Genomic DNA, 12,868 nt, shown 5'->3' with positions numbered 1-12,868 from the left:
ATGCCCCGTGGGGCAGCGTGGTGCTGATACCATTAATGGTCTTCTTCAGGACATCCAGGATGAGGCACCAAGTTCTCTTCCAAGTGGCCATAGCTGAGACTTCTCAGTGCTGTGGTTGCAAAGCATATTTTAAGGGAATTACCACTGTGGATCAAAATTGGTTGGAGGGAGAAATACAGCTCGGGTTGGAAAGCTGAAGCACTTAGGGTTTAGCTTCTTTCCCCACCATTAAAGGTCTATTTCAAGCCTCTCTTTAATAAAAACAAAACCCCAAAGCAACAAGATTGTAACGTCAAAACCACATGAACTCGCTATATAGTTTTTGGAAGAAAAAGCCTTCTATTCTTTATTTCACCTCATAAACCACAGCCATGTCTTTATATCCTCTCCAGGGACTGCTGTGCTGAGAGCAAATATTCCCCTTGTTCCCTTTGAGGCAGGTGCTGTCCTATGTGACACTTACGCTGTCAAATCATTTCTGGCTATTGATGCTCATGGGCTTCATCATGCAGCCCCTGCAATACCCCATGGAGCAGCGTGGTGCTGATATCTTGTTTATAGGTGGTTCCCTACCTGCTGACATTTGTCCCCTTCTTAGGAGCTTGTCTGGGGTGTATAAACGAGGAGCAGAGCTGATGAGATTCTCCCCACGGGGGCTCCTTGGGCCTGTAGGAGCCCTTGGCAGCAGGGCTTGCTCTGTGGGGCTGAGCACTGGTCCATCACGGCTCAACCACGGTGATGCTCATGAGCATCTACATGGATGCAGGCTCCAAACCTGGTGCAAAGCCTCTTTCCAGCTACATGGGGCTGAGCACTGGTCCATCACGGCTCAACCACGGTGATGCTCATGAGCATCTACATGGATGCAGGCTCCAAACCTGGTGCAAAGCCTCTTTCCAGCTACATGGGGCTGAGCACTGGTCCATCACGGCTCAACCACGGTGATGCTCATGAGCATCTACATGGATGCAGGCTCCAAACCTGGTGCAAAGCCTCTTTCCAGCTACATGGGGCTGGGCTGGAGGCCTGGCTTGCAGGATGAATGGTGGTGTCAGGGCAGGCTGGGTTTGCATTAGGGACCCCATTTTATTGTGCCTTCAGGCACAAGGACGTCAGCATCTCCGGGGGAGCTGTGGTGAGGATGTCTGCTGCTGGCTGTGGGGTGAAGGGCTGGTGTTTAGAAACCTTCCCTCTGGTACCCTTAGAGATGCCATTACTGATTCATCTGACTGGATTTGATGGCACCCTTTTATCGTGTCTTTGCCTGGGACTTTCAAGGTGTCTTTAGGCATCAGGTGGCTTTTTTTACCAGCAAAAAGTAATACTAAAAGAAACAATTCCGTGCACCAGCCCATTGATTTTAAGTGCTTTCTTGCTACAGGCATTCACGTGGCAGCCCTGGAACCCTGCGCCCAGTCTCCATGGCAGCAGCCAGTGCTGCAGATGAGACATTATCCTGGAAAGCCACCCAACACCTCCTGGCTGGGAGCCCTGGGGATCAGTCCCTGGGCTGCTCCTGGGGCAGTAACAACCTGGATACTGCACCTTGGTGATCTTTCTAGGAACGGGTGCATGTGGCTGGCACTGTTTGACCTGTTCCATATGTGAGCAGGGGATGTGAGATCACCCAGCAAGGCTTTTCCCCTTGCTGCAGCAGCTCGTGCCTTGAGCTTGTCCATCCTTTGTGAAACTGGTGAATCCCTGCAGTGGGAAAACCTGGAGCTGCTCCTGTCCCTCTGCTCCTTCCCCCAGCTCCCTGCTTTGATTCAGTGCCCAAATCCTGCCTTTTCTGCCTCTGTCGGGTGCATTTATTTCCTTGACTTGTGTTATTAGCAAAGGCCTTGGCTAAAAGGAAACTCCAGGTTAGAGATGGGCTGATGTGAAGCCAATGAACGGGTCTCCTGCAACCACAGGTCCTGGTGGGCATCCACTTGGGGGTTTAGGTTGGGAAATGGCGTTCATGTCCCCAGTCTCAAGATGGAGCTTGGAAAGGAAAGGTCCCCATTTCCCCCAAACGACATTAGTCCCTAATCAAATGAAAGGAGAAAACACCTCTTGTGGTGTTTCCTGCATCCTTGGGTGGCTCAGGATGGGAGCCTGCAGCACATTCTGGTACCCGGGTCACAGCAGCCTGGTTTTTGTTCCACCTCAAAGGAAACATTTCCACTTCCACATTGAAAAGCCCTTTCTTAAAGTCCTGCATTGCTGTGGGTCTGTTTCTGAATGAAAAAGTTGGTTCCAAAGTAAAAAGACAACAAATTTCCTTTGGCTGAAGGAACCATCCTACAAAATGGGCTGGAAACAGTAAAATCCAAAGCTAAGGAGTCAATTTTTAATACTATTTTAACTGAAGCTGACAAATAGGCCAAGTCCCTGCCCCAGCAGCTCTCATTTCTATTGGTTTTCTTATGTGCCAAACCCCAAACTGAAGCATGCAGCTGGGATTGCAGAGGGCTTAACTGCTGTGTGTGGTGCAGGAGGAGCATCTGTTGCCTGGTCCTCACCTCCAAGCATCCTTTGTGCCAGGAGGAGAATGGGGGGTTATAAATAACTCTCTCCGCCTCCCCTCCAAGGTGAGTTTTCAGCCCCTTTCACACTTCAGATGCTCCTCTTGAGGCTCCCAGCTGCTGGAGGCTTACAAATAGCACTAAATGTATTTGGTGGGCAGATGCTGGAGTGAGTGGCTATGAAGCTGCCCTGGTTTTGCTGTGATTTGCTAACGAATGATGCAAGCTCTGGACTGTTGTTCAGGGAGGAAACTGCAGCGTGTTAATAGGAGCAATAAGCTCCTTGGGCTGCCCAGAAACTCCTCCTGGACAAGCCATGGGGAAGGTGAAATGGAGTGGAACTATAGCCAAGCATCAGCTTTGTGTGTGTGTCGAGGGGTTATGGCAGAGCCAAGGGCACCTCAACTGATGGTGTGCAGAGTCTCCAGGTCTGCCCCATGCTCTGCAGCTCACTCCGGAGGTGGATGTGGGTCTCCTTGTTGGGGTGGGCTGAAGGGGGTAACCCAGCTGCCTGCAGGTATGGTTGGCCCCCTTTGGCTCCTCTCGTGCTCTGTGGGAAGATGACCTTGCAGGGAATATGGTTGCTCTGATTTTAAGGTGATTTTAAGACACACAAATGATGGAGTCAAGCTTTGGCCAGGATGCTTTTGCTGCTGCTCTGTGATTTCTTGCCCAAAAGGACCTTGTGAAGTCAGTTAGGGGTTATTAGTTTAGTGGGGTAAAAGGAGCACTGGTTTGGAGTTTGTGTTACAGCTCTTTAGTGACCCACCACCAGCTCGCAGCTTAAACAGGAACAGCACCACAAACCACGTTAGTTGAAGCTAATGACAGGAGGGCTCTTAACTGGGTTTGAAATCTGGCTTGTATGTTACACTGAAGGAGGTTTTACCCTCAGGTAATTGAATCCACTGGTCCTGGTCTGTCTGGGAAGACTAATGTGACCCAGGGTGCTGGTCCTCTCTGCAGTGGCTGGGTGATGTGTGGGGAGGTGTCTGTCGTTAACCCCTTGGGTCCCTCTCCTGACACAGGTAGTGCTGTGTAGCAAGGGAAAAGGAAGGAAACGGTTCTGCTGTGTGCTATGGGGCTGCAAGAGGGAGAAAGCCTGATGTAGCAAGGGCAGGTTTCTGCCTTTCCTCAGCTCAGGTTTCACAGCCTTGCTTTGCCTTGGACCCAAGTGCAAAGAGAGGGAAGGGTTGTACCTGACTATGTGTGTGATGGGAAAGCACTGAAGGATCCTGTCTTGTCCTCCTGAGAGCCTGTGCTGCCCCAGGGGACTGCAAATGTGACCTTGCATGGGTGAAGCTGGTGCCTGGCAGCTCTGTCCCCACCTTCCTCACATGCTATATGGCTTCAGGCCCTATTCCTGCAGCTCTGGGGTTGCAAAAGCCATGCCTGAAGGGCTGGTGAGCTGACGTCTGGGGGTTCCTTGGGATTTGGATCCTATGTCCAGGAGAAAGGATGTAGGGTTAGAGGAGAACACGGCTCCAGGGCTAGGCTGGTTTGCTTCCAGGGATGCGTGGATGCTGTCACAGGGGATGCTCCTTCCTGAGTTGTTTTCTAACATTTGTGAATGGCTTAAACTAACCACAGGGTGTTCTGCTGGGAAGATGTGGTGCTCCACATGGAGTTGCTGATTATCATAGGACCATAGAATCATAGAATAGTTCGGGTTGGAAAGGACCTTAAGATCATCCAGTTCCAACCCCCCTGCCATGGGCAGAGGCACCTCACACTAAACCATATCACCCAAGGCCTCGTCCAACCTGGCCTTGAACATTGCCAGGGATGGAGCATTCACAACCTCCTTGGGCAACCCGTTCCAGTGCCTCACCACCCTCACAGTAAAGAACTTCCTCCTTAGATCCAATCTAAACTTCCCCTGTTTCAGTTTTAACCCGTTACCCCTTGTCCTATCACTACAGTCCCTAATGAAGAGTCCCTCCCCAGCATCCCTATAGGCCCCCTTCAGATACTGGAAGGCTGCTATGAAGTCTCCACGCAGCCTTCTCTTGGTTTGGGTTGGAAGGGACCTTAAAGCTCCTCCAGCTCCAACCCCTACCACGGGCAGGGACACCTTCCACTAGAGCAGCTTGCTCCAAGCCCCTGTGTCCAACCTGGCCTTGAACACTGCCAGGGATGGGGCAGCCACAGCTTCTCTGGGCACCCTGTGCAGAGGTGGCCAAACTGCCCTTCTTTCCCCAGAGACCTCCAGGGAGGACCTACAGTGCTGAGTGGGACAAACACTGGATGCAGCTGATGGGTGTGATAGCATCCACAAAGCCCAAACCCAGGATTCCCAACACCTCTTCCTTGGTGCTAGGCTGCTTCTTGCCTATTTAACTGCTGCAAACATTGTTCTTTGAAGATATGGCTGTTAATGCCATTTGGGGTATCAGCAAAAATCCTGGTGCTAGAGGAATGCTGCTCCTTTGGCTTGGGACATAGCACCGGCCAGAGGAGCAGAGCAATCTCAACACATCACCACTGCATCTCCCTTTGGGGGGGCAGGTCTCTTTCTGCAAGTGGGGTGAAAAATTGAAATGGGAATATTCCTATTTCCTCCCATTCCATTTATTTATTCATTTTCAAGTTTTATTTTTATTATGATTTTATATTATTTATTAGTATTCCTTCAAGCAGCTGCAGGGATTAAACAGGGACCAGGTAACACTGAGACCTGGGTGTGACCCAGGGTGGTTTCCTCTGGTACCTACACACAGTCCTAGATGCATCCCTCATGTATTTACCTACCAGAGCATCAGAGGGGCCAACAGAAATGGGTGCACTGCGGGCCTGGCCATCCTCCTGCTGTGGGTGTGAGGGTGGAGATGCTCTTTGGAGGTGTCCAGGCTGCGTCCATGGCTGGCATCAGCAGTAGTTGTTGGCACTGATAATTTTTTTAGGAGGGTGCTTATTTGCCCTTATTAGGACTTTAAGTGATGTGTTTGGGGTAGATTTTGGGAGGGAAAAAAGGCCAAAATATTTCATTTTGATATTAAAGGAAAGAAAACACTTTTTTCTGATTTGAGATGGACTTTAGCTTATCAAATCGGTTGTGCAGGAACGCTTGAAATCAAACTCAATTATAACAAATTAAACAGAACAAAGATATTCCCACCCCCCCAAATTTGTACAATTGAGCAAGAAGTTTCAGCTGGTTTTAAAATAAATTCCTCAAACTTCACTTTTGAAAGTTGAAAAAATAAGAATTTTCACTTTTGCTCCCCCCTTGGAATGGGAAGAGGTTGGCGATCTCCAATCTGATGGCACCCAGCAGCAGAGCAAAGGCTTAAGCAGTCTCCTCAGCCTCCCATGGCCCTCCAGAAGTGGGGTCTGCTTGGAGCCATCTCCCCTGTCCCACCAATACCATTGGGTTCTTACCTACAGAATCACTTCTGGCAGTGAAATTGTTGGGGTTTTCCACTTCCTATTGATCCAAATGCACCTCTGTGCTCCCAGGCAAACGTGCGTCTTGGGTCCACGGTGCTGAGCAAGACCAGAGCAATGGATTCAATCAACACAAGCTGGGATGGGAAGGATGCTTCCTATCTCCTTGTACCTCCCTGCTCCTCCTGCAGCCCCGCAAGGCAACCATGGGCCTGCATCTCCCTCTAGTGACTTCTCACAGACTATCTCCTCGTGAGCTGCATGGCACCAGCCCCAAGGAGCCCCCAGCCAGGGCTCAGGTCCCACCCGCTCTTCTCAGGGCCATGGGTACAGGTTACCAGGTTGTCCATGTCCCATGGAGCTCAGTGGGAGCCCGGAGCAAGCTCTGAGGGGGTGGTGGGATGTGGGGCTGATGGGGATGCTGCCTGTTGTTCCAGGGGAGGTGAAGGTCGCTCGCAGCCCCCAGGCAATCAACCCAGTGCTGGACCTGTGTGCATGTGGCTCCCTGTGCAAGCCCAGCCTGAGGCACTTGCACCGGTGCTGGGTGCATGATGTGCATTGGAAGTACAGGTGTTTCTCTACAGGTTAACTCCTTTATCACTCCTTTGCCTTTGAGCATAGACACTTCTACCAACATTGCAGTGTTCCTCCATCCCTGGGCGGTATCTGGGTGGTTGTAGGGCTGAAGGATGCCTTGGGACCTGCATTGTCCTGCAGGGACCATTTGAAGTGGCACCAAGAGACAAAGGGAAGATGTGCGGTGGGAACTCCCCTCCAATCTGCCTGTACTGTTCCCCCTTGGAAGAGGCACAAGCAGCAAAATCGAAGGCTGAAGGGGCCTGATCCCTGGTGTAACTCTATAGGGTTGCTTTAGTGATTGCTCTCAAGGATGGGTTTCTCTCATGGTTTTCTCTATGGGCTCTTCTTGTGATGCCCTTTGAGCAGAGGAAACTGGGGGGGATCATTGCAATTGGCACTGTGAGGAGGAGGTTCATGGCTCATGGCATGGCCCACACTGACAACGGGCTCATGTCCATTGTGGAGGATGAGTTTTGTGTTGGTGGCTGAACTGGGGTGGAGAAGCTCACAAGCCCTGGGTTACCTCATTCCCACAGCAGCATTCCTGTACATGGGAAGTTAAGAAGCACAAGTGTGCTGAATGAGGAACGGGGAAAAAACGGGTGAAAACATCAGATTTCACATTTTCCTTCTTCTCTGCCAGGACTCCAGACTCACCCATTCAGATTTGACCCTGGGGCTCCCGTGGGTGCAGGAGGATGCCCAGGACACCCTCAACATCCCCCCTGATGGGAGCACTCTGACTTCACCCCCTGCCACCAAGATGCCATTGGCTGAGGAGGAGGAGAGCAGCGTTTCTATTGAGGAGGAAGGCTTTGAGCTGTTGAACTCCACCTATAATAAAATCACCCACCCTGGCAGGCCTGGGCTCAGCAGGGCCAACACATGGGTTCCTGGTAGCTCCGGTGAGTCCAGAGTCATGGAATGGTTTGTGTTGGAAGGGACCTTAAAGCTCCTCCAGTTCCAACCCCTGCCACGGGCAGGGACCCCTTCCACTAGAGCAGCTTGCTCCAAGCCCCTGTGTCCAACCTGGCCTTGAACACTGCCAGGGATGGGGCAGCCACAGCTTCTCTGGGCACCCTGTGCCAGCGCCTCAGCACCCTCACAGGGAAGAGCTTCTGCCTTAGATCTAACCTGAATCTCCCATTTCAGTCCAAACCTACCACCCCTTGTCCTATCACTGCAGTCCCTGATGAAGAGTCCCTCTCCAGCATCCTTGTAGCCCCCTTCAGACACTGGAAGCTGCTCTGAGGTCTCCATGCAGCTTCTCTTCTCCAGGCTGAACAGCCCCAGTGTTATCAGCCTGTCTTCCACCATGATGCCCGGTACCTGATGGTGCTTTTATCCACCCAGGCTCCTCCATCAAAACACTGAGAGCAGCAAAGAAGGAGCGAGCCCCCAACCCCTGGGAGGAGAATGTCACCACAGAGAAGCAGATGGGTGATGCGGGCACCCGGCAGCAGCTCCTGCCTGACAAACCCGGCGATGCCATCACTGACCTGGACGTGCCTTCCACCTTCACCAAGGTCTCCCCATTGCCACATCAGGGAGCTGCCCCCAGAGGAAACGTGCCCAAAGGTCCCTTTGGGTCAGGGTCAGCAGAAGGTTTCCTGCAGCATCCTCCATCAGCAGCCAGCCCTGCTGTACCAGGGCTTGAGGACGGCGCTGCCCGCCTGGCACACCCTGTGTCACCGGTGGCACATGGGCAGCAGGGTCATGTCAAGCCGGGACCACCAGGGCTGCCAGGACCGCCGGGGCTGCCGGTGAGTGCTGGAGGGCTGGGATGGGTGCTCGTGGTGCTGCTTCCCCTCCGGAGCGGGTGGTGGGTGCAGGGTGCTGGTGCCAGAGCTCACCATGGGGAAGCGGGCAGGGAAGTCTCTGCGCAGGCAGCATGGGGCTGTGCAATAGCCTGGCCCTTGAAGGAGGTTTTCTGATGTCCCTGAAGAGGCTTCAGTGGCAATTGGAGAGGAGAAGATGATTCCATTGTCCCCCTTCCCTAGAGATTGGTCTCAAGTCATTTAACCACATTGTTGGCTTTCATGTTACCCTGGATCTTTCAGGTCCCTTCCAACTCCAACCATCCTATGACTGTACGGTCCTGCCCAGAGGCAGGCTGATGGGCTCAGTGTGGGGCCAAGCCACCTCTCCAGACCCTGTCCTCACACCAAACCCCAGGCGTCAGCCCATGGACCTGCTGGCATCGCTGTCCATCACTTCTCTACCACCGCGTTGTCCCCAGATTTGTATTGGTTCAAAGCAGAGCATTGAATTGACTTGAGATAAGCTTTGATTGTCAGATTGTTCATCCATCATAGCGGATGGAAAAATGGGAATTAAAAGGTAAACTTAGAATAGATGAGACCTCATGGAGGTTCCCAGTCTTCAGCGGGAAGTAGCTGAAAATGGTTTTATATAATTTCATAGGATCCCAGCCTGGTTTGGGCTGGAAGGGACCTTAAAGCTCATCCAGTTTCAGCCCCCTGCCATGGGCAGGGACACAACACAAACCAGCATTCCCCAGTGCCAAAGCTGCTTCTGGACATGTAGCTTGGCCTTTATACCCACCCCATCGGCACAGGGCAGCGAGGGCTGGCTGCAGCAGGGATGCAGCGTGTCTGTGCTAGCTGGGAATGGCCCCAGTGGATTCCCAGGCTCGGACAAAGCTGTTTATAAGCTCAGAACAAAAAGCAGCTGTAATTGAAGCTGTCAGGTCCGCAGGTCTGCAGCAGACACGCAGTAGATGCTGTGCTGCAGCCTGGCGTGTTATCAGCCTAGCTGACATCTTCCAGATGGATTTCTTTATCAGGCAAAGCCAGGATCTGCATCTGGCTCTGTGCCTGTCTGGGCAGACGCTTTGGTGAGCCCTGAAGTGGGGTCACTGCTTGGCTCCATGTGCACTTTTGCCTAGAGAGGGGCTGGATCAGATCTCTCACAAGCCACAGATGTTTGCATTCTCCTCCAAACTACTGTGTGAGCGCCTGGCCCTGATCCAGCTTTATGGGATTGCTTCCTAACACCTTCCCTTTCCACACCAGGCGTCAGGAAACTCACTCCTGCACCCTGGAGTTATGGTGTGGGGGCACTTCTGTGATGGATGCTGAGCAGAGCAGGAGAGTGGGAGGGAAGCAGCATCAAATAGGGTGCAGTTTCCACCCCACCACTCTTTGGGGTGTTTGAGACTTGGTGCTGCTGCTTTAGCTCATTTCCCTCTTCCCTGGGACCACGATGGCCATAGCAGAGGTCACCCAGCCACAGTGGGATACCCCCTGGTTGTGGGGGTCTCCCTTCGGGGTGACTCCGCTCTTTTCCTTTGCCTTTCAGGGCTGTCCTGGGAGGCGTGGACTGGTGGGACCCAAAGGAGACAAAGTAAGTACCCAGGGGAGCACAGGGTGTAGGGGCTGCAGGGAATACATGGATGGTTTGGGTGGCTTTCATCAAGAGAGCACTGGGGGACACTGAAGCTGCTTCTTGATGTGCATTTGGAAGAGGAAAGAACTGGTGTTACCAGGTCTATTAAGCCCAGGGTCAGGACTGAGCTGACTGGACAAGCTGTGGTCTTTCCCCTAAGCCACTTAATGGCTCTGCAAAGGCAGCAGAGCAGGGAAACGAAGCAGCTTTAGCTCAGGTCACCTGGAGCAGGGATGCTGGTGTGTACCCCTGCATCCACCAGCTCCTCTTGGAGGGACATGTCCTCCAGCACCGCGTTGGGCAGACCCAGGCTGCCCTTCCTGCTCTGGGAACCTGGTGCACAGCCCCTGCACGGCACAGCTTGGTCTCCTGCTGCACGCAGCATTGCCCAGTGCACTGATAGATGCTTGGAGATGCTCAGATTAAGGGTGCTGCCTCAGTTCCCCCCCCAATAAAACAGCATGAGCGCTCCTAACCACCCTTGCATGGGAGTTTCCATCCTTCCCAAGCTGTAGATGGGCAAAACCATTGCCCCACAATGCTATTTCTGTGTGCATTGCCTTCAATACCTGTGGCACTGAGATGGGTTTGGGCACACCTCAGAAGCTCATTCCTTTTGCTTTCCCTGTCGCCAGGGTTGTTTAGCCCTTAAAAGCTGGTTTGAACCCAGGAATGTGCCTAGGTTCAGACCCCACTTGGAGGCCGATTTGAGAGTCCAGCCTGTGTTGAGTGGCTTTATGGAGCTGCCCTTCTCTCTGCAGGGGTACCCTGGAGCCGTGGGGCGCACAGGGCTCCCGGGTGACCCGGGCCCCATGGGCATCCCTGGTGTTCCCACCATCGTGCTCTGGAGGAACTCCAGGGAGGACTGGCAGAGCTTCACGGTGAGTCACAGCCGTGCACGTGGGGAGCTCTGTGTCCCAATCCCCACCACCGCCTGCTCTGCTGGGATGAGTGCTGGGAGGAAGGGTTCCCCATGGTTTGAGGTTCCTAATCTGTTGGGATAGAGGGAAAGTGCCAAGGATACAGGTGGAGCTCACTGGGAATGGCTCTATAAGCAGATGAAGTGGGATCAATGTGCACCCCATTTACACCCCTATGCTCACACAGCTATTCTCCTGTGACTGATGGGGAGATCTTGGGTCCCTGTGGTCCACATGCACATCCACAACCTCACTAGCGTGGTTCATGCCCTGTAGATGTTACATAGATGTTCGTAGATGAACAGAAGCACTGTCCATGTTCTACCTCTGTAAAACAGGTTAAAAAGAAGGTCCTAAGCCATGCAGAAAGCAGCTCCTCTCCTGCTCTGTGTTGCTGGTTACAAAGCATTGCTCCTATTTTCCACCATATCATAGTCACAGATTGGTTTGTGTTGGAAGAGACCTTAAAGCTCCTCCAGTTCCAACCCCTGGCACAGGCAGGGACACCTTCCACTAGAGCAGCTTGCTCCAAACCCCATCCCTGCTGTGTGCCATGGCTCTGGCTCATCCAGGTCCTTGCCATGATGAGATACTTCCTCACCTGAGCCCTGCTGCAGTGGCGACAGTGCTTGGGGTGTTGCAGAGCCCCCTGCACTGTGGGAACAATCACTGCAATGACCCAGCCATCCTCATCCAGGTTCCCCATAGTGACTGCTGCGATTTAGCTTCATTTCAAACCCCCCTTGAGTCTTGTGTGGGCCAGGCAGGGCAGTACCTGAAGGCATTGGTTCACTGATGCCTGAGGCACCTCACCGACCTAAGGCTGGAGCTCCCTGGAGCAGGGATGCGTTGTGCATCTGCAGTGTCCCTCTGATGGCACTGCAGCCCATCCAGATCATACCAGCTGCTCCAAGCAGAGGCCAGTGAGGGTGGCTCGCAAAGCAAGTTGGTGCCAGGGGCACAGTAATGGGCCAGGCTCAATGCTGCAGCCCTCAAAAAGCTTTAATGACCTTGGGCAGGACATTTGACCTCTCTTCAACTCATTCATCTGCTCCAGGAGATGCCTTCAGTGCTGACCAGTAGATAGTTGGGAGCATCTCTGCTCTGCCAGCACTGCACCACGATGCTGGCTGCAGGTAGGAGCTGGGCAGTGGTCCTGTGCTGGCCTGAGCTTGGATTGACCAACCAGAAGCCCTTGGGCCAGTCCTGCCTGTTCAGTTTGGCCCTGGACCGCATCAGAGCAGCTGCAGGAGATCAACACCTGCCGCTGCGGAGAGCAGATTCCTCCTGGGAAGCACGGGAATGACACTGGGAGAATCTCTGTTGACCTGTAGGACCTCCCGGTTCTCCTGGCCTCCTGCTGCCCTAGAGCTGGTGCTGTGCTGCTACCAGTGCTCACACACCTATTGCAGGCACACAGCGCAGGACCAGAGCAAACAGGGGTAGGAGAGAGTGAGCTGGAAGAAGCCAGCAGTGCCAGAGCATCCTTATGCCTGTGCCAGGCCAATCTCCTTTCTCCCACGGTGTCTGGGGCAAACACCTCCATAATCCCATTGTCAGGGCACAGTTGCAGCACTTTTCAGGCTGTTCATGCTCTTTGCCCCGCACACTCACTCAGAATTGTCTGGATTTCCCTGCCTCCATCTGGAAAGGGGCCTCAGGCTTTATTCTTCCTCAGGAAGCAATGCTCATGCCTATGGATGCTGCCGTGGCCCGATTCCTTTGGTGTAGCACCACCTTTGGTGCTGAGGTGTTGGGAATGCTGCAGGGAGCAGAGGGGCTGCTCTGTGTTTGGGAAGGAGCTGGAGGGCTCCCAGGGGCTGGATGCTGGCTTCTGGCCCAGGGCTTTTGGCAAGGAGCCCATCTGGAGGGGAAGGAGGTGAGGGGCACCCACAGCCTCAATGGGCTTTGTGTCTGAGCCCCATTGACCCCGGCAGCAGGAAACAGGAGCGTTAAATGTGGGCTGGGCTTGGCCAAGCTGGGTAGAGATAGCACAAGGGGAAAGCTGATGCTGGCTGCTGTGAGGAAGGGGGGGTCTGCTTCTGCAGCTCGCTATGTCTGATGGGG

At 53.3% G+C, this 12,868-nt stretch overlaps 1 protein-coding gene across 1 annotated transcript in view; it reads left to right on the top strand.

Moving 5' to 3' along the window:
• Positions 1–12,868, top strand: part of LOC134174936 (collagen alpha-1(I) chain-like) — an 82,183-nt gene that overhangs the window by 39,858 nt on the left and 29,457 nt on the right. Inside the window, exons 7-10 of the mRNA XM_062640321.1 lie at positions 7,117–7,378; positions 7,827–8,236; positions 9,795–9,839; positions 10,643–10,762. Coding sequence (XP_062496305.1) covers positions 7,117–7,378; positions 7,827–8,236; positions 9,795–9,839; positions 10,643–10,762 — 837 coding nt within the window. The remainder of the gene's footprint in view (positions 1–7,116; positions 7,379–7,826; positions 8,237–9,794; positions 9,840–10,642; positions 10,763–12,868) is intronic.

Source organism: Pezoporus occidentalis, unplaced genomic scaffold (assembly GCF_034315485.1).
Source record: "Pezoporus occidentalis ecotype Australia unplaced genomic scaffold, CSIRO_AGI_Poc_V1 ctg64, whole genome shotgun sequence".
NCBI lineage: Eukaryota > Metazoa > Chordata > Aves > Psittaciformes > Psittacidae > Pezoporus > Pezoporus occidentalis.
The sequence above is the reverse complement of the archived record's forward strand: the minus strand, read 5'-3'. Positions and strand labels throughout refer to the sequence as shown.